This window comes from Oncorhynchus kisutch, linkage group LG24, assembly GCF_002021735.2.
Source record: "Oncorhynchus kisutch isolate 150728-3 linkage group LG24, Okis_V2, whole genome shotgun sequence".
In the NCBI taxonomy this organism is placed as follows: Eukaryota; Metazoa; Chordata; class Actinopteri; order Salmoniformes; family Salmonidae; genus Oncorhynchus; species Oncorhynchus kisutch.
In genome coordinates, this window is record NC_034197.2 from 42,215,459 (window position 1) to 42,235,331 (window position 19,873).

At 47.2% G+C, this 19,873-nt stretch overlaps 1 protein-coding gene across 4 annotated transcripts in view; it reads right to left on the minus strand.

The window, feature by feature from the left end:
- Positions 1 to 19,873, minus strand: part of LOC109884454 (regulator of G-protein signaling 17-like) — a 108,511-nt gene that overhangs the window by 17,742 nt on the left and 70,896 nt on the right. For all 4 annotated transcript variants that reach the window (XM_031804198.1, XM_031804200.1, XM_031804199.1 and 1 more), the window contains exon 3: positions 9,973 to 10,112. In XM_031804198.1, the coding sequence (XP_031660058.1) occupies positions 9,973 to 10,112 (140 nt within the window). The remainder of the gene's footprint in view (positions 1 to 9,972; positions 10,113 to 19,873) is intronic.

The following is a 19,873-nucleotide window of genomic DNA, read 5'->3' on the forward strand; positions in this document are numbered from 1 at the left end:
TTACTTACCTTGAACTCGACCAAGATTTTTTATTTAATGAGTCCGACGCAAAGTGTATCCTGCTATCTCGGGAACGGGCCCAAATCCCCCATCCATTGCGTGAAGAAAAGACAGAAAAGGGGGGCGGGAATTCTGAGAATTTGTAGGCGAGTGAATAAACTTCCACTACCATCTGTTCTATTGGCCAACGTTCAAAAACAAAACGGATGATATACGATCAAGACGATCCTACCAACGGGATCTTATCTTATCCTATCTTATATTATTATTAAATAATTATTATCGTTGTTTAAATCCGAGTCGTGGCTGAACGACAACATGGATAATATAGAGCTGGCGGGATTTTCCATGCATCGGCAGGACAGAGCAGCTACGTCTGGTAAGACGATGTCTAATATTAAAGAAGTCTCGAGGTATTGCTCGCCTGAGGTAGAGTATCTCATGATAATCTGTAGATCACACTATCTACCAAGAGAGTTCTCATCTATATTATTCGTAGCAGTCTATTTACCACCACAAACCGATGCTGATACTAGGAACGCACTCAACCAGCTGTATAAGGTCATAAGCAAAAAAGAAAATGCTCCTAATGTCCTGGGGACTTTAATGCAGGTAAACTCAAATCCGTTTTACCTCATTTAGACCAGCATGTAACATGTTCAACTAGAGGGAAAAAAACTCTAGATCACCTGTACTCCACACACAGAGATGCATACAAAGCTCTCCCTCGCCCTCCATTTGGCAAATCTGACCATAATTCCACCTGATTCCTGCTAACAAGCACATATTAAAGCAGGAAGCACCAGTGACTCAATACGGAAGTGGTCTGATGATGCGGATGCTACGCTACAGGATTGTTTTGCTAGGACAGACTGGAATAGGGTCAGGGATTTATCCAATGACATTGAGGAGTATGCCACCTCAGTCATCGGCTTCTTCAATAAGTGAATCGATGATGTCGTCCCCACAGTGACCATACACATATATCCCAACCAGAAGCCATAGATTACAGGCAACATCCGCATCGAGCTAAAGGCTAGAGATGCCACTTTCAAGGAGCGGGACTCTAACCCGGAAGCGTATAAGACGCCCCATCAAACAGGCAACTCGATTACAGACTACAAAGGGTGATCATAACAACATACAGGTACTCAAGTCCTTCTGTTCACCTGATTTAGAATCACAATCAAATGTCGATCGCATTATCTACCAAGGGAATTCTCTTCGATTATAATCACAGCCGTATATATTCCCCCCCAAGCAGACACATCGATGGCTCTGAACGAACTTTATTGGACTCTTTGCAAACTGGAATCCATTTATCCGGAGGCTGCATTCATTGTAGCTGGGGATTTTAACAAGGCTAATCTGAAAACAAGACTCCCTAAATTGTATCAGCATATCGATTGCGCAACTAGGGCTGGTAAAACCTTGGATCATTGCTATTCTAACTTCCGCGACGCATATAAGGCCCTGCCCCGCCCCCCTTTTGGAAAAGCTGACCACGACTTCATTTTGTTGCTTCCAGCCTATAGACAGAAACTAAAACAAGAAGCTCCCGCGCTCAGGTCTGTTCAACGCTGGTCCGACCAATCTGATTCCACGCTTCAAGACTGCTTCGATCATGTGGACTGGGATATGTTCCGCATTGTGTCCAACAACAACATTGATGAATACGCTGATTCGGTGAGTGAGTTCATTAGAAAGTGCATTTATGATGTCGTTCCCATAGCAACGATTAAAACATTCCCAAACCAGAAACCGTGGATTGATGGCACTGAAAGCGCGAACCACTGCTTTTAACCAGGGAAAGGTGACCGGAAACATGACCGAAAACAAACAGTGTAGCTATTCCCTCCGCAAGGCAATCAAACAAGCTAAGCGTCAGTATAGAGACAAAGTAGAATCTCAATTCAACGGCTCAGACACAAGAGGTATGTGGCAGGGTCTACAGTCAATCACGGATTACAAAAAGAAAACCAGCCCCGTCACGGACCAGGATGTCTTGCTCCCAGGCAGACTAAATAACTTTTTTGCCCGCTTTGAGGACAATACAGTGCCACAAACACGGCCCGCAACCAAAACATGCGGACTCTCCTTCACTGCAGCCGACGTGAGGAAAACATTTAAACGTGTTAACCATCGCAAGGCTGCAGGCCCAGACGGCATCCCCAGCCGCGTCCTCAGAGCATGCGCAGACCAGCTGGCTGGTGTGTTTACGGACATATTCAATCAATCCTTATCCCAGTCTGCTGTTCCCACATGCTTCAAGAGGGCCACCATTGTCCCTGTTCCCAAGAAAGCTAAGGTAACTGAGCTAAACGACTACCGCCCCGTAGCACTCACTTCCGTCATCATGAAGTGCTTTGAAAGACTAGTCAAGGACCATATCACCTCCACGCTACCTGACACCCTAGACCCACTCCAATTTGCTTACCGCCCAAATAGGTCCACAGACGATGCAATCTCAACCACACTGCACACTGCCCTAACCCATTTGGACATGAGGAATACCTATGTGAGAATGCTGTTCATCAACTACAGCTCAGCATTTAACACCATAGTACCCTCCAAACTCGTCATCAAGCTCGAGACCCTGGGTCTCGACCCCGCCCTGTGCAACTGGGTACTGGACATCCTGACGGGCCGCCCCCAGGTGGTGAGGGTAGGTAACAACATCTCCACCCCGCTGATCCTCAACACTGGGGCCCCACAAGGGTGCGTTCTGAGCCCTCTCCTGTACTCCCTGTTCACCCATGACTGCATGGCCATGCACGCCTCCAAATCAATCATCAAGTTTGCTAACGACACTACAGTGGTAGGCTTGATTACCAACAACGACAAGACGGCCTACAGGGAGGAGGTGAGGGCCCTCGGAGTGTGGTGTCAGGAAAATAACCTCAAACTCAATGTCAACAAAACAAAGGCGATGATTGTGGACTTCAGGAAACAGCAGACGGAGCACCCCCCTATCCACATCGATGGGACAGTAGTGGAGAGGGTAGTAAGTTTTAAGTTCCTCGGCGTACACATCATGGACAAACTGAATTGGTCCACCCACACAGACAGCGTCGTGAAGAAGGCGCAGCAGCGCCTCTTCAACCTCAGGAGGCTGAAGAAATTTGGCTTGTCACCAAAAGCACTCACAAACTTCTACAGATGCACAATCGAGAGCATCCTGTCGGGCTGTATCACCGCCTGGTACGGTAACTGCTCCGCCCACAACCGTAAGGCTCTCCAGAGGGTAGTGAGGTCTGCACAATGCATCACCGGGGGCAAACTACCTGCCCTCCAGGACACCTACACCACCCGATGTCACAGGAAGGCCATAAAGATCATCAAGGACAACAACCACCCGAGCCACTGCCTGTTCACCCCGCTATCATCCAGAAGGCGAGGTCAGTACAGGTGCTGACCTCGCTACACTCGCATTAACATCTGCTAACCATGTGTATGTGACAAATAAATTGTATATTATTTTATTTTATTTGAACCCAGCCACGAGCTGCCCAGTGACGCAAGCCTACAAGACGAGCTAAATGCCTTTTATGCTAGCTTCGCGGCAAGCAACACTAAAGCATATATGAGAGCACCAGCTGTTCTGGATGACTGTGTGATAACGCTCTTGGTAGCCAATGTGAGCAAAACCTTTAAACAGGTCAACATTCACAAAGCCGGGGGGCCAGACGGATTACCAGGACGTGTACTCAAAGCATGCGCAGACAAACTGGCAAGTGTCTTCACTGACATTTTCAACCTCTCCCTGACCGAGTTTGTAATACCTACATGTTTCAAGTAGCCCACCATAGTCCCTGTGCCCCAAGGTAACATGCCTAAATTATTACCGCACCGTAGCACTCACGTCGGTAACCATAAAGTACTTTGAAAGGCTGGTCATGATTCACAACAACAGCATCATCCTGGATACCCTAGACCCGCTCCAATTTGCATAACGTCACAACAGATCCACAGTTGACGTAATCTCACTCCTCACTGCCCTTTCCCACCTGGACAAAGGGAACACCTATGTGAGAATGCTGTTCATTGACTACAGCTCAGCGTTCAACACCGTAGTGCCCACAAAGCTCATCACTAAGCTAAAGACCCGGGACTAAACACCTTCCTCTGCAACTGGATCCTGGACTTCCTGACAGGCCGCCCCCAGGTGGTAAGGACTCATTAAGTTTGCTGACGACATAACAGTGGTAGGCCTGATTACCGACAACGATGAGACAGCCTATACTGAGTAGGTCAGAGACCTGGCAGTGTGGTGCCAGGACAACAACCTTTCCCTCAATGTGAGCAAGACTAAGGAGCTGATTGTGGACAACAGAAAAAGGCGGGTCGAACAGGCCCCCATTAACATCAACGGGCTGTAGTGGAGAGGGTCAACATCCTTGGTGTCCACATCACCAACGAACTTTCATGGTCCAAACCTACCAAGACAGTCGTGAAGAGGGCACGGCAACACCCTTTCCCCCTTTAGGAGATTGAAAAGATTGAAAAGATTTGGCATAGGTCCCCAGATCCTCAAAGAATTATACAGCTGCACCATCGAGAGCATCCTGACCGGTTGCATCACAGCCTGGTATGGCAACTGCTTGGCATCTGACCGTAAGGCGCTACAGAGAGTAGTGTGTATGACCCAGTACATCACTGGGGCCAAGCTTCCTGCCAAGCTTCCTGCCATCCAGGACCTACAGTGGGGTGAACATGTATTTGATACACTGCCGATTTTGCAGGTTTTCCTAACAAAGCATGTAGAGGTCTGTAATGTTTATCATAGGTACACTTCAACTGTGAGAGATGGAATCTAAAACAAAAAATCCAGAAAATCACATTATATGATTTTTAAGTAATTAATTAGCATTTTATTGCATGACATAAGTATTTGATACATCAGAAAAGCAGAACGTAATATTTGGTACAGAAACCTTTGTTTACAATTACAGAGATCATACGTTTCCTGTAGTTCTTGACCAGGTTTGCACACACTGCAGCAGGGATTTTGGCCCACTCCCTCCTTCTACCCCCAAGCCATAAGATTTCTGAACAATTAAACAAATGGCTACCCAGGCTATTAACATTGACCCCCCTCATTTTCTACACTGCTGCTGCTCGCTGTTTATCTTTACATAGTCACTTTACCCCTACCTAAATGAACAAATTACCACAACTAACCTGTAACCACGCACATTGACTCGGTACTGTAAATAGCCTCATTATTGTTATTTTATTGTGTTAATTTTTATTATTTTTTACTTCAGTTTATTTGGAAAATATTTTCTTAACTCTTTCTTGAACTGCATTGTTGGTAAAGGGCTTGAAAGTACATTTCACGGTAAATACCTGTTGTATTCGGCAAGTTTCACGGTTTGATTTAAGTTTGATTTAATTTGGTTTATTTGCAGCAATTCAACCGGATTCACGCAGTGTCCTCTGAACAGTTGATGTTGAGATGTGTCTGTTACTTGAACTCTGTGAAGCATTTCTTTGAGCTACAATCTGAGGCTGGTAATGAATGTATCTTCTAACTCAGGGTTTTCCTTTCCTGTGGCGGTCCTCATGAGAGTCAGTTTCATCATAGCGCTTGATGGTTTTTACAACTGGACTTCAAGAAACTTTCAAAGTTATTGACATTTTAAGTATTGACTGACCTTCATGTCTTACAGTAATGATGGACTGTCATTTCTCTTTGCTTATTTGAGCTGTTCTTGCCATAATATGGACTTGGTCTATTGCCAAATAGTGCTATCTTCTGTATATCCCCCCTACCTTGTCACAACACAACTGATTGGCTCAAATGCATTAAGAAGGAAAGAAATTCCACAAATTAACATTTAACAAGGCACACCTGTTAATTGAAATGTATTCCAGATGACTACCTCATGAAGCTGGTTGAGAGAATGCCAAGAGTGTGCAAAGCTGTCATCAAGGCCAAGGGTGGCAACATTGAAGAATCTAAAATATATTTTGATTTATTTAACACTTTTTTGGTTGCTACATGATTCCATATGTGTTAGTTCATAGTTTTGACGTATTCACTATTCTACAATGTAGAAAATAGTCAAAATAAACCAAACCTTTGACTGGTACTGTTACTATCTGCAGTGGAAAGCAATGGGCTAGAAGAAGCATAACCAACATCCATTTATGTCACATACAGTTGAAGTCGGAAGTTTACATAAACTTAGGTTGGAGTCATTAAAACTAGTTATTCATCGATAGATAGAAAGATAGACAGACATACTGTAAAGACAGACAGACATACTGTAAAGACAGACAGACAGACAGACAGACAGACAGACAGACAGACAGACAGACAGACAGACAGACAGACAGACAGACAGTTGAAGTTGGAAGTTAAAGTCATTAAAACTAGTTTTTCAACCACTCCACATATTTCTTGTTAACAAACTATAGTTTTTGGCAAGTCGGTTAGGACATCTACTTTGTACATGACACAAGTCATTTTTCCAACAATTGTTTACAGACAGAATATTTCACTTATAGTTCACTGTATCACACATACACTAAGTTGACTGTGCCTTTAAACAGCTTGGAAAATTCTAGAAATGTATGTAATGTATTTAGAAGCCTCTGGTCATGGCTATAGAAGCTTCTGATAGGCTAATTGACATCCGTTGAGTCAATTGGAGGTGTACCTGTGGATATATTTCAAGGCCTACCTTCGTTCCAGTACTCTGCTGCCTGTGACTGGAACGAATTGCAAAAATCGCTGAAGTTGGAGACTTTTATCTCCCTCACCAACTTCAAACATCAGCTATCTGAGCAGCTAACCGATCGCTGCAGCTGTACATAGTCTATTGGTAAATAGCCAACCCTTTTCACCTACCTCATCCCCATACTGTTTTTATTTATTTACTTTTCTGCTCTTCTGCACACCAATATCTCTACCTGTTCATGACCATCTGATCTTTTATCACTCCAGTGTTAATCTGCAAAATTGTAATTATTTGCCTACCTCCTCATGCCTTTTGCACACATTGTATATAGACCCCCCTTTGTTTTCTACTGTGTTATTGACTTGTTAATTGTTTACTCCATGTGTAACTCTGTGTTGTTGTCTGTTCACACTGCTTTGCTTTATCTTGGCCAGGTCGCAGTTGCAAATGAGAACTTGTTCTCAACTAGCCTACCTGGTTAAATAAAGGTGTTCTCAACTAGCCTACCTGGTTAAATAAAGGTGTTCTCAACTAGCCTACCTGGTTAAATAAAGGTGTTCTCAACTAGCCTACCTGGTTAAATAAAGGTGAAATAAATTTTAAAAAATTTTAAAAAATCAGTGCCTCTTTGGGAAAATCATGGGAAAATCAAAAGAAATCAGCCAAGACCTCAGGAAAACAAACTGTAGACCTCCACAAGTCTGGTTCATCCTGGGGAGCAAATTCCAAACGCCTGAAGGTACCACGTTCATCTGTACAAACAATAGTACGCAAGTATAAACACCATGGGACCACGCAGCGGTCATACGTCTCAGGAAGGAGACGCGTTCTGTCTCCGAGAGATTGATTTGGTGCGAAAAGTACAAATCAATCCCAGAACAACAGCACAGGACCTTGTGAAGATGCTGGAGGAAACAGGTACAAAAGTATCTATATCCACAGTAAAATGAGTCCTATATCGACATAACCTGAAAGGCCGCTCAGCAAGGAAGAAGACACTGCTCCAAAACTGCCATAAAAAAGCCAGACTACTTTTTGCAACTGCACATGGGGACAAAGACCGTACTTTTTGGAGAAATGTCCTCTGGTCTGATGAAACAAAAATATAACTGTTTGGCCATAATGACCATCGTTATGTTTGGAGGAAAAAGAGGGAGGCTTGCAAGCTGAAGATCACCATCCCATCCCCACACAGGGGTGTCAGCATCATGCTGTGGGGGTGCTTTGCTGCAGGAGGGACTGTTGCACTTCACAAAATATATGGCATCATGAGGAATGAAAATTATGTGGATATATTGAAGCAACATCTCAAGACATCAGTCAGGAAGTGAAAGCTTGGTCGTAAATGGGTCTTCCAAATGGATAATGACCCCAAGCATACTTCCAAAGTTGTGGAAAAATGGCTTAAGGACAACAAAGTCAAGGTATTGGAGTGGCCATCACAAAGCCCTGACCTCAATCCTATAGAACATTTGTGGACAGGACTTAAAAAGCGTGTGTGAGCAAGGAGGTCTACAAACCTGACTCAGTTACACCAGCTCTGTCAGGAGGAATGGGCCAAAATTCACCCAACTTATTGTGGGACACTTGTGGAAGACTACCCGAAACATTTGACCCAAGTTAAACAATTTAAATGCAATGCTACCAAATACTAATTGAGTGTATTTAAACTTCTGACCCACTGGGAATGTGATGAAAGAAATAAAAGCTGAAATAATTCATTCTCTCTATCATTATTCTGACATTTCAAATTCTTAAAATGAAGTGGTGATTCGAACTGACCTGAGACTGGGATTTTTACTAGGATTAAATATCAGGAATAGTGAAAAACGGAGTTTAAATGGATTGGCTAAGGTGTATGTAAACTTCTGACTTCAACTGTACATCCGGATAGAGCAGTAGAGAACAGGAAGCAGAACAGAGCAGGTGATACAGAGGTAGAGAGGGGGGACAGGGACACTGTGAGTGTAGGGGGGGACAGGGACACTGTGAGTGTAGGGGGGGGACAGGGACACTGTGAGTGTAGGGGGGGACATGGACACTGAGTGTAGGGGGGGACAGGGACACTGAGTGTAGGGGGGACAGGGAAACTGAGTGTAGGGGGGAAGCTGTGAGTGTAGGGGGGGTGCTGTGAGTGTAGGAGGGTGCTGTGAGTGTAGGGGGGGTGCTGTGAGTGTAGGGGGGGGGTGCTTTGAGTGTAGGAGGGGTGCTGTGAGTGTAGGGGGGTGCTGTGAGTGTTGGGGGGGTGCTGTGAGTGTAGGGGGGTGCTGTGAGTGTAGGGGGGTGCTGTGAGTGTAGGAGGGGTGCTGTGAGTGTTGGGGGGGTGCTGTGAGTGTTGGGGGTGCTGTGAGTGTTGGGGGGTGCTGTGAGTGTTGGGGGGGTGCTGTGAGTGTAGGGGGGTGCTGTGAGTGTAGGAGGGGTGCTGTGAGTGTAGGTGGGGACGCTGTGAGTGTAGGGGGGTGCTGTGAGTGTAGGGGGGTGCTGTGAGTGTTGGGGGGGACGCTGTGAGTGTAGGGGGGGTGCTGTGAGTGTAGGGGGGTGCTGTGAGTGTAGGGGGGGTGCTGTGAGTGTAGGGGGGGTGCTGTGAGTGTAGGGGTGGGGTGCTGTGAGTGTAGGGGGGGGACAGGGATGCTGTGAGTGTAGGGGAGGGACAGGGGTGCTGTGAGTGTAGGGGGGTGCTGTGAGTGTTGGGGGGGACGCTGTGAGTGTAAGGGGGGACGCTGTGAGTGTAGGGGGGGTGCTGTGAGTGTAGGGGGGGTGCTGTGAGTGTAGAGGGGGGGGGGGGGGGTGCTGTGAGTGTAAGGGGGGACGCTGTGAGTGTAGGGGGGGTGCTGTGAGTGTAGGGGGGGGTGCTGTGAGTGTAGGGGGGGTGCTGTGAGTGTAGGGGGGGTGCTGTGAGTGTAGGGGGGGTGCTGTGAGTGTAGGGGGGGTGCTGTGAGTGTAGGGGGGTGCTGTGAGTGTAGGGGGGGTGCTGTGAGTGTAGGGGGGGTGCTGTGAGTGTAGGGGGGGTGCTGTGAGTGTAGGGGGGGATGTTGTGAGTGTAGGGGGGGGGGGTGCTGTGAGTGTGGGGGGGGGGTGCTGTGAGTGTAGGGGGGGTGCTGTGAGTGTACGGGGGGTGCTGTGAGTGTAGGGGGGGTGCTGTGAGTGTAGGGGGGTGCTGTGAGTGTAGGGGGGGGTGCTGTGAGTGTAGGGGGGTGCTGTGAGTGTAGGGGGGGTAGTGTGAGTGTAGGGTGGGGGGGGTAGTATGAGTGTAGGGGGGGTGCTGTGAGTGTAGGGGGGGACCTACCATGAGCAGCTACAGCAGCAACACCAGCAGAAGCAGCATGTGTTAGGTCTCTGAGTGTTGGTCTGCCGTTGAGCCCGGCTGGGCGACATCTCGCTGACAGTCATTGGAGACCCTCCGTCTGCCGGGACAGGGCCTGTGTACTGAGAGAGAGAGAGAGAGAGAGAGAGAGAGAGAGAGAGCGAGAGAGAGAGAGAGAGATTAGCACACACACTTATGAATGGAACACACCCACACACAGGGTTGTATGCATACAGATATCAGATATGCACATGTACACGCACACCAACGTGAATAAACACACACAAGGTTCAGCAGTACATCGAGGCAGAGTTCAAGCAATGTCAGTCCACTTAAACATCAGCTCTTAAGTTTTCATATATCAGTCTTCCATTAGTCTTTTTCGCTCTCTCCTTCCAACTCTCTCTCCCTCTCCCCTTCTACCTCTCTCTCCCACTCTCCTTCCACCTCTCTCTCCCTCTCTCCTTCCACCTCTCTCTCCCTCTCCCCTTCACTCTCTCTCTCCCTCTCTCCTTCCACCTCTCTCTCCCTCTCCCCTTCTACCTCTCTCTCCCTCTCTCCTTCCACCTCTCTCTCTCCTTCCACCTCTCTCTCCCTCTCTCCTTCCACCTCTCTCTCCCTCTCTCCTTCCACCTCTCTCTCCCTCTCCCCTTCACTCTCTCTCTCCCTCTCTCCTTCCACCTCTCTCTCCCTCTCCCCTTCTACCTCTCTCTCCCTCTCTCCTTCCACCTCTCTCTCTCCTTCCACCTCTCTCTCCCTCTCTCCTTCCACCTCTCTCTCCCTCTCCCCTTCTACCTCTCTCTCCCTCTCTCCTTTCACCTCTCTCTCCCTCTCATAAATATGGGTTGTATTTAGTTCTTCACTGGTTGCACTTTTCTTGTGGCAACAGGTCACAAATCTTGCAGCTGTGATGGTACACTGTGGAATTTCACTCAGTAGATATGGGAGTTTATCAAACTTGGATTTGTTTTCTAATTCTTTGTGGATGTGTGTAATCTGAGGGAAATATGTGTCTCTAATATGGTCATATATTTGGCAGGAGGTTAGGAAGTGCAGGTCAGTTTCCACCTCATTTTGTGGGCAGTGTGCACATAGCCTGTCTTCTCTTGAGAGCCTTTCTCAGTAGCAAGGCTATGCTCACTGAGTCTGTACATAGTTAAAGCTTTCCTTAAGTTTGGGTCAGTCACAGCAGTCAGGTATTCTGCCACTGAATCCTGCATGTAAGGTCTCTATTTGGTGTGTGTCCCATTTTGTGAATTCTTGGTTGGTGAGCGGACCCCAGACCTCACAACCATAAAAGGCCAATGGGTTCTATAACTGATTCAAGTATTTTTGTCAGATCCTAATTGGTATGTCAAATTTTATGTTCCCTTTGATGGCAAAGAAGGCCGTTATTGCCTTGTCTCTCAGATCGTTCACAGCTTTTTGGAAGTTCCCTGTGGCTCTGATGTTTAGGTCGAGGTATGTATAGTTTTTTGTGTGCTCTAGGGAAACGGTGTCTAGATGGAATTTGTATTTGTGGTCCTGGCGACTGGACCTTTTTTGGAACACCATTATTTTGGTCTTACTGAGATTTACTGTCAGGGCCCAGGTCTGACAGAATCTGTGCAGAAGATCTACGTGCTGCTGTAGGCCCTGCTTGGTTGGTGACAGAAGCACCAGATCATCAGTAAACAGTAGACATTTGACTTCAGATTCTAGTAGGGTGAGGCCGGGTGCTGCAGACTGTTCCTGTTCCCTCGCCAATTAGTTGATATATATATATACATACAGTGGGGCAAAAAAGTATTTAGTCAGCCACCAATTGTGCAAGTTCTCCCACTTAAAAAGATGAGAGAGGCCTATAATTTTCATCATAGGTACACTTCAACTATGACAGACAAAATGAGATATTTTTTCTCCAGAAAATCACATTGTAGGATTTTTAATTAATTAATTTGCAAATGATGGTGGAAAATAAGTATTTGGTCACCTACAAACAAGCAAGATGTATTTATTTTTTATTTTTTTCCGGCGACGACAGAGATGGCCGCCTCGCTTCGCGTTCCTAGGAAACTATGCAGTTTTTTGTTTTTTTACGTGTTATTTCTTACATTAATACCCCAGGTCATCTTAGGTTTCATTACATACAGTCGAGAAGAACTACTGAATATAAGATCAGCGTCAACTCACCATCAGTACGACCAAGAATATGTTTTTCGCGACGCGGATCCTGTGTTCTGCCTTACAAACAGGACTACGGAGTGGATCCTATGCAGCGACCCAAAAAAACTACTCCGAAAGAGAGGGAAACGAGGCGGGGTGTATGCCTTATGGCCAACGTGACATGGTGTGATGAAAGAAACATACAGGAACTCAAATCCTTCTGTTCACCTGATTTAGAATTCCTCACAATCAAATGTAGACCGCATTATCTACCAAGAGAATTCTCTTCGATTATAATCACAGCCGTATATATCCCCCCCCAAGCAGACACATCGATGGCTCTGAACGAACTTTATTTAACTCTCTGCAAACTGGAAACGATTTATCCGGAGGCTGCATTCATTGTAGCTGGGGATTTTAACAAGGCTAATCTGAAAACAAGACTCCCTAAATTTTATCAGCATATCGATTGCGCAACCAGGGGTGGAAAGACCTTGGATCATTGTTACTCTAACTTCCGCGATGCATATAAGGCCCTGCCCCGCCCCCCTTTCGGAAAAGCTGACCACGACTCCATTTTGTTGATCCCTGCCTACAGACAGAAACTAAAACAAGAGGCTCCCACGCTGAGGTCTGTCCAACGCTGGTCCGACCAAGCTGACTCCACACTCCAAGACTGCTTCCATCACGTGGACTGGGAGATGTTTCGTATTGCGTCAGATAACAACATTGACGAATACGCTGATTCGGTGTGCGAGTTCATTAGAACGTGCGTTGAAGATGTCGTTCCCATAGCAACGATTAAAACATTCCCTAACCAGAAACCGTGGATTGATGGCAGCATTCGTGTGAAACTGAAAGCGCGAACCACTGCTTTTAATCAGGGCAAGGTGTCTGGTAACATGACCGAATACAAACAGTGCAGCTATTCCCTCCGCAAGGCTATCAAACAAGCTAAGCGCCAGTACAGAGACAAAGTAGAATCTCAATTCAACGGCTCAGACACAAGAGGCATGTGGCAGGGTCTACAGTCAATCACGGACTACAGGAAGAAATCCAGCCCAGTCACGGACCAGGATGTCTTGCTCCCAGGCAGACTAAATAACTTTTTTGCCCGCTTTGAGGACAATACAGTGCCACTGACACGGCCTGCAACGAAAACATGCGGTCTCTCCTTCACTGCAGCCGAGGTGAGTAAGACATTTAAACGTGTTAACCCTCGCAAGGCTGCAGGCCCAGACGGCATCCCCAGCCACGCCCTCAGAGCATGCGCAGACCAGCTGGCCGGTGTGTTTACGGACATATTCAATCAATCCCTATACCAGTCTGCTGTTCCCACATGCTTCAAGAGGGCCACCATTGTTCCTGTTCCCAAGAAAGCTAAGGTAACTGAGCTAAACGACTACCGCCCCGTAGCACTCAAATCCGTCATCATGAAGTGCTTTGAGAGACTAGTCAAGGACCATATCACCTCCACCCTACCTGACACCCTAGACCCACTCCAATTTGCTTACCGCCCAAATAGGTCCACAGACGATGCAATCTCAACCACACTGCACACTGCCCTAACCCATCTGGACAAGAGGAATACCTATGTGAGAATGCTGTTCATCGACTACAGCTCGGCATTCAACACCATAGTACCCTCCAAGCTCGTCATCAAGCTCGAGACCCTGGGTCTCGACCCCGCCCTGTGCAACTGGGTACTGGACTTCCTGACGGGCCGCCCCCAGGTGGTGAGGGTAGGCAACAACATCTCCTCCCCGCTGATCCTCAACACTGGGGCCCCACAAGGGTGCGTTCTGAGCCCTCTCCTGTACTCCCTGTTCACCCACGACTGCGTGGCCACGCACGCCTCCAACTCAATCATCAAGTTTGCGGACGACACAACAGTGGTAGGCTTGATTACCAACAACGACGAGACGGCCTACAGGGAGGAGGTGAGGGCCCTCGGAGTGTGGTGTCAGGAAAATAACCTCACACTCAACGTCAACAAAACTAAGGAGATGATTGTGGACTTCAGGAAACAGCAGAGGGAACACCCCCCCATCCACATCGATGGAACAGTAGTGGAGAGGGTAGCAAGTTTTAAGTTCCTCGGCATACACATCACAGACAAACTGAATTGGTCCACTCACACAGACAGCATCGTGAAGAAGGCGCAGCAGCGCCTCTTCAACCTCAGGAGGCGGAAGAAATTCGGCTTGTCACCAAAAGCACTCACAAACTTCTACAGATGCACAATCGAGAGCATCCTGGCGGGCTGTATCACCGCCTGGTACGGCAACTGCACCGCCCTCAACCGTAAGGCTCTCCAGAGGGTAGTGAGGTCTGCACAACGCATCACCGGTGGCAAACTACCTGCCCTCCAGGACACCTACACCACCCGATGCTACAGGAAGGCCATAAAGATCATCAAGGACATCAACCACCCGAGCCACTGCCTGTTCACCCCGCTGTCATCCAGAAGGCGAGGTCAGTACAGGTGCATCAAAGCTGGGACCGAGAGACTGAAAAACAGCTTCTATCTCAAGGCCATCAGACTGTTAAACAGCCACCACTAACATTGAGTGGCTGCTGCCAACACACTGTCAATGACACTGACTCAACTCCAGCCACTTTAATAATGGGAATTGATGGGAAATGATGTAAATATATCACTAGCCACTTTAAACAATGCTACCTTATATAATGTTACTTACCCTACATTATTCATCTCATATGCATAGGTATATACTGTACTCTATATCATCGACTGCATCCTTATGTAATACATGTATCACTAGCCACTTTAACTATGCCACTTTGTTTACATACTCATCTCATATGTATATACTGTACTCGATATCATCTACTGTATCTTGCCTATGCTGCTCTGTACCATCACTCATTCATATATCCTTATGTACATATTCTTTATCCCCTTACACTGTGTATAAGACAGTAGTTCTTTGGAATTGTTAGTTAGATTACTTGTTCGTTATTACTGCATTGTCGGAACTAGAAGCACAAGCATTTCGCTACACTCGCATTAACATCTGCTAACCATGTGTATGTGACAAATAAAATTTGATTTGATTTTGATTTCTGGCTCTCACAGACCTGTAACTTCTTCTTTAAGAGGCTCCTCTGTCCTCCACTCGTTACCTGTATTAATGGCACCTGTTTGAACTTGTTATCAGTATAAAAGACACCTGTCCACAACCTCAAACAGTCACACTCCAAACTCCACTATGGCCAAGACCAAAGAGCTGTCAAAGGACACCAGAAACAAAATTGTAGACCTGCACCAGGCTGGGAAGACTGAATCTGCAATAGGTAAGCAGCTTCGTTTGAAGAAATCAACTGTGGGAGCAATTATTAGGAAATGGAAGACATACAAGACCACTGATAATCTCCCTCGGTCTGGGGATCCACGCAAGATCTCACCCCGTGGGGACAAAATAATCACAAAAACGGTGAGCAAAATGAGAATGTCATATGGTCAGATGAAACCAAAATATAACTTTTTGGTAAAAACTCAACTCGCCGTGTTTGGAGGACAAAGAAGGGACCAGGACGACTGATCCGTGTAAAGGAAAGAATGAATGGGGCCATGTATCGTGAGATTTTGAGTGAAAACCTCCTTCCTTCAGCAAGGGCATTGAAGATGAAACGTGGCTGGGTCTTTCAGCATGACAATGATGCCAAACAAACCGCCTGGGCAACGAAGGAGTGGCTTCGTATGAAACATTTCAAGGTCCTGGAGTGGCCTAGCCAGTCTCCAGATCTCAACCCCATAGAAACTCTTTGGAGGGAGTTGAAAGTCCGTGTTGCCCAGCAACAGCCACAAAACATCACTGCTCTAGAGGAGATCTGCATGGAGGAATGGGCCAAAATACCAGCAACAGTGTGTGACAACCTTGTGAAGACTCACAAAAAACATTTGACCTCTGTCATTGCCAACAAAGGGTATTGAGATAAACTTTTGTTATTGACCAAATACTTATTTTCCACCATAATTTGCAAATAAATAAATTTAAAATCCTACAATGTGATTTTCTGGATTTTTTTTCTCATTTTGTCTGTCATAGTTGAAGTGTACCTATGATGAAAATTACAGGCCTCTCTCATCTTTTTAAGTGGGAGAACTTGCACAATTGGCAGCTGACTAAATACTTTTTTGCCCCACTGTATGAGACAGGGATGCAGCTTAAGCCCCAATCTCTTCAACATATATATACATGTGTATATGGTATATATATATCCACCATATACACATGTATATATATGTTGAAGAGATTGGGGCTTAAGCTGCATCCCTGTCTCTCACCTGGCCCTGTGGAAAGAAATGTGTGTTTTTTGCCAATTTTAAACACTTGTTTGTTTACATGGATTTTATGTTGTATGTTTTACCCCCAACACCACTTTCCATCAGTTTGTATAGCAGACCCTCATGCCAAATTGAGTGAAAAGCTTTCTTGAAGTCAACAAAGCATGAGAAGACTTTGCCTTTGTTTTGGTTTGTTTGGTTGTCAATTAGGATGTGCAGGGTGAATACGTGGTCTGTCGTATGGTAATTTGGTAAAAAGCCAATTTGACATCTGCTCTCTCCCCACATCTCTCCCTCTCTCTCTCAACCCCCCTCTCTTTCTCCCCCCTCCCCTCTCTCTCTCTCTCTCTCTCTCTCTCGCTCGGCAGTGAGTCAAAGAGCAGAACATGGGGTGAGAGTGTAATGTGGTGTCAGTGGATTCCCAGACCACAGAAATCGCCTGAGATGTTTTAGCAACATCAGCAGTGTCACACTGACTGACTGACTGCCTGACTGACTGCCCGACTGCCTAACTGACTGACTGTCTGCCTAACTGACTGCCTGACTGACTGCCTGACTCTCACTACACACTACTCTAATCCCCATCAATCCCTAAATACAACCCCTCATTCCTACCACAACAAACTGTGTGTACACACTCTAAATATATCTGGGCAGAGACTTGATGAACCCTCACTGGCAGACTGAATACTCCACCTTCACAGAGGAGTGATGAACTCTTACTGGCAGACTGACTACTCCACCTTCACAGAGGAGTGATGAACTCTTACTGGCAGACTGACTACTCCACCTTCACAGAGGAGTGATGAACTCTTACTGGCAGACTGAATACTCCATCATCACAGAGGAGTGATGAACTCTTACTGGCAGACTGAATACTCCACCTTCACAGAGGAGTGATGAACTCTTGCTGGCAGACTGAATACTCCACCTTCACAGAGGAGTGATGAACTCTTACTGGCAGACTGACTACTCCACCTTCACAGAGGAGTGATGAACTCTTACTGGCAGACTGACTACTCCACCTTCACAGAGGAGTGATGAACTCTTACTGGCAGACTGACTACTCCACCTTCACAGAGGAGTGATGAACTCTTACTGGCAGACTGAATACTCCATCATCACAGAGGAGTGATGAACTCTTACTGGCAGACTGAATACTCCACCTTCACAGAGGAGTGATGAACTCTTACTGGCAGACTGAATACTCCACCTTCACAGAGGAGTGATGAACTCTTACTGGCAGACTGAATACTCCACCTTCACAGAGGAGTGATGCATTCTTACTGGCAGACTGAATACTCCATCATCACAGAGGAGTGATGAACTCTTACTGGCAGACTGAATACTCCACCTTCACAGAGGAGTGATGAACTCTTACTGGCAGACTGAATACTCCACCTTCACAGAGGAGTGATGAACTCTTACTGGTTAGACTGAATACTCCACCTTCACAGAGGAGTGATGAACTCTTACTGGAAGACTGACTACTCCTCCTTCACAGAGGAGTGATGAACTCTTACTGGCAGATTGAATACTCCATCATCACAGAAGAGTGAGGGTAAAGAGAGAGAGACTGGTGTAAGGAGAGTGAGAGAAGGAGAGAGAGAGACTGGGGTAAGGAGAGTGAGAGAAGGGGAAAGAGAGACTCGGGTAAGGAGAGAGAGAGAGAGACTGGGGGAAGGAGAGAGAGAGATACTGGGGGAAGGAGAGAGAGAGAGACTGGGGAAGGAGAGAGAGAGAGACTGGGGGAAAGAGAGAGAGAGAGACACTGGGGAAGGAGAGAGAGAGAGAGACTGGGGGAAGGAGAGAGAGAGACACTGGGGAAGGAGAGAGAGAGAGACTGGGGGAAGGAGAGAGAGAGAGACACTGGGGAAGGAGAGAGAGAGAGACTGGGGTAAGGAGAGAGAGAGACTGCGGGAAGGAGAGAGAGAGAGAGACTGGGGGGAAGGAGAGAGAGAGACTGGGGGAAGGAGAGAGATAGAGACTGGGGAAGGAGAGAGAGAGAGGATGGGGAAGGAGAGAGAGAGAGAGACTGGGGGAAGGAGAGAGAGAGAGACTGGGGGAAGGAGAGTGAGAGAGAGAATGGGGGAAGGAGAGTGAGAGAGAGAATGGGGGAAGGAGAGAGAGAGACTGGGGGAAGGAGATAGAGAGAGGCTGGGTGAAGGAGAGAGAGAGACTGGGGGAAGGAGAGAGAGAGACTGGGGGAAGGAGAGAGAGAGACTGGGGAAGGAAAGAGAGAGAGAGACTGGGGGAAGGAGAGAGAGAGAGAGAGACTGGTGGAAGGAGAGAGAGAGAGAGACTGGGGAAAGGAGAGAGAGAGAGACTGGGGAAGGAGGGAGAGAGACTGGGGGAAGGAGAGAGAGACTGGGGAGGGAGAGAGAGAGAGAGAGACTGGGGGAAGGAGAGAGAGACTGGGGAAGGAGAGAGAGACACTGGGGGAAGGAGAGAGAGATAGACTGGGGGAAGGAGAGATAGAGAGAGAGACTGGGGGAAGGAGAGAGAGGAGAACTGGGGGAAGGAGAGAGAGACACTGGGGAAGGAGAGAGAGAGAGACTGGGAGGAGAGAGAGAGACAGGGGAGGAGAGAGAGAGACACTGGGGGAAGGAGAGAGAGAGAGACTGGGGGAAGGAGAGAGAGAGAGAGACTGGGGGAAGGAGAGAGATAGAGACTGGGGGAAGGAGAGAGATAGAGACTGGGGGAAGGAGAGAGAGAGACTGGGGAAGGAGAGAGAGAGAGACCTGGGGGAAGGAGAGAGAGAGAGACTGGGGAAGGGAGAGAGAGAGAGACTGGGGGAAGGAGAGAGAGAGACTGGGGGAAGGAGAGAGAGAGAGGCTGGGGGAAGGAGAGAGAGAGAGACTGGGGAAGGAGAGAGAGCGACATGGGGGAAGGAGAGAGAGAGAGACTGAGGGAAGGAGAGAGAGAGATGAGCCAAGCATGTGATACAGCAGTAGAGAGGGGGGACAGGGAGATATGGACAGAGGATAAGAGGAGAGGGGGATATGGACAGAGGAGAAGAGGAGAGGGGATATGGACAGATGAGAAGAGGAGAGGGGATATGGACAGAGGAAAAGAGGAGAGGGGATATGGAAAGAGGATAAGAGGAGAGGGGGATATGGACAGAGGAGAAGAAGAGAGGGGATATGGACAGAGGATAAGAGGAGAGGGGGTATGGACAGAGGATAAGAGGAGAGGGGGATATGGACAGAGGATAAGAGGAGAGGAGATATGGACAGAGGATAAGAGGAGAGGGGATATGGACAGAGGATAAGAGGAGAGGGGGTATGGACAGATGAGAAGAGGAGAAGGGATATGGACAGAGGATAAGAGGAGAGGGGGATATGGACAGAGGATAAGAGGAGAGGGGAATATGGACAGAGGATAAGAGGAGAGGGGGGATATGGACAGAGGATAAGAAGAGAGGGG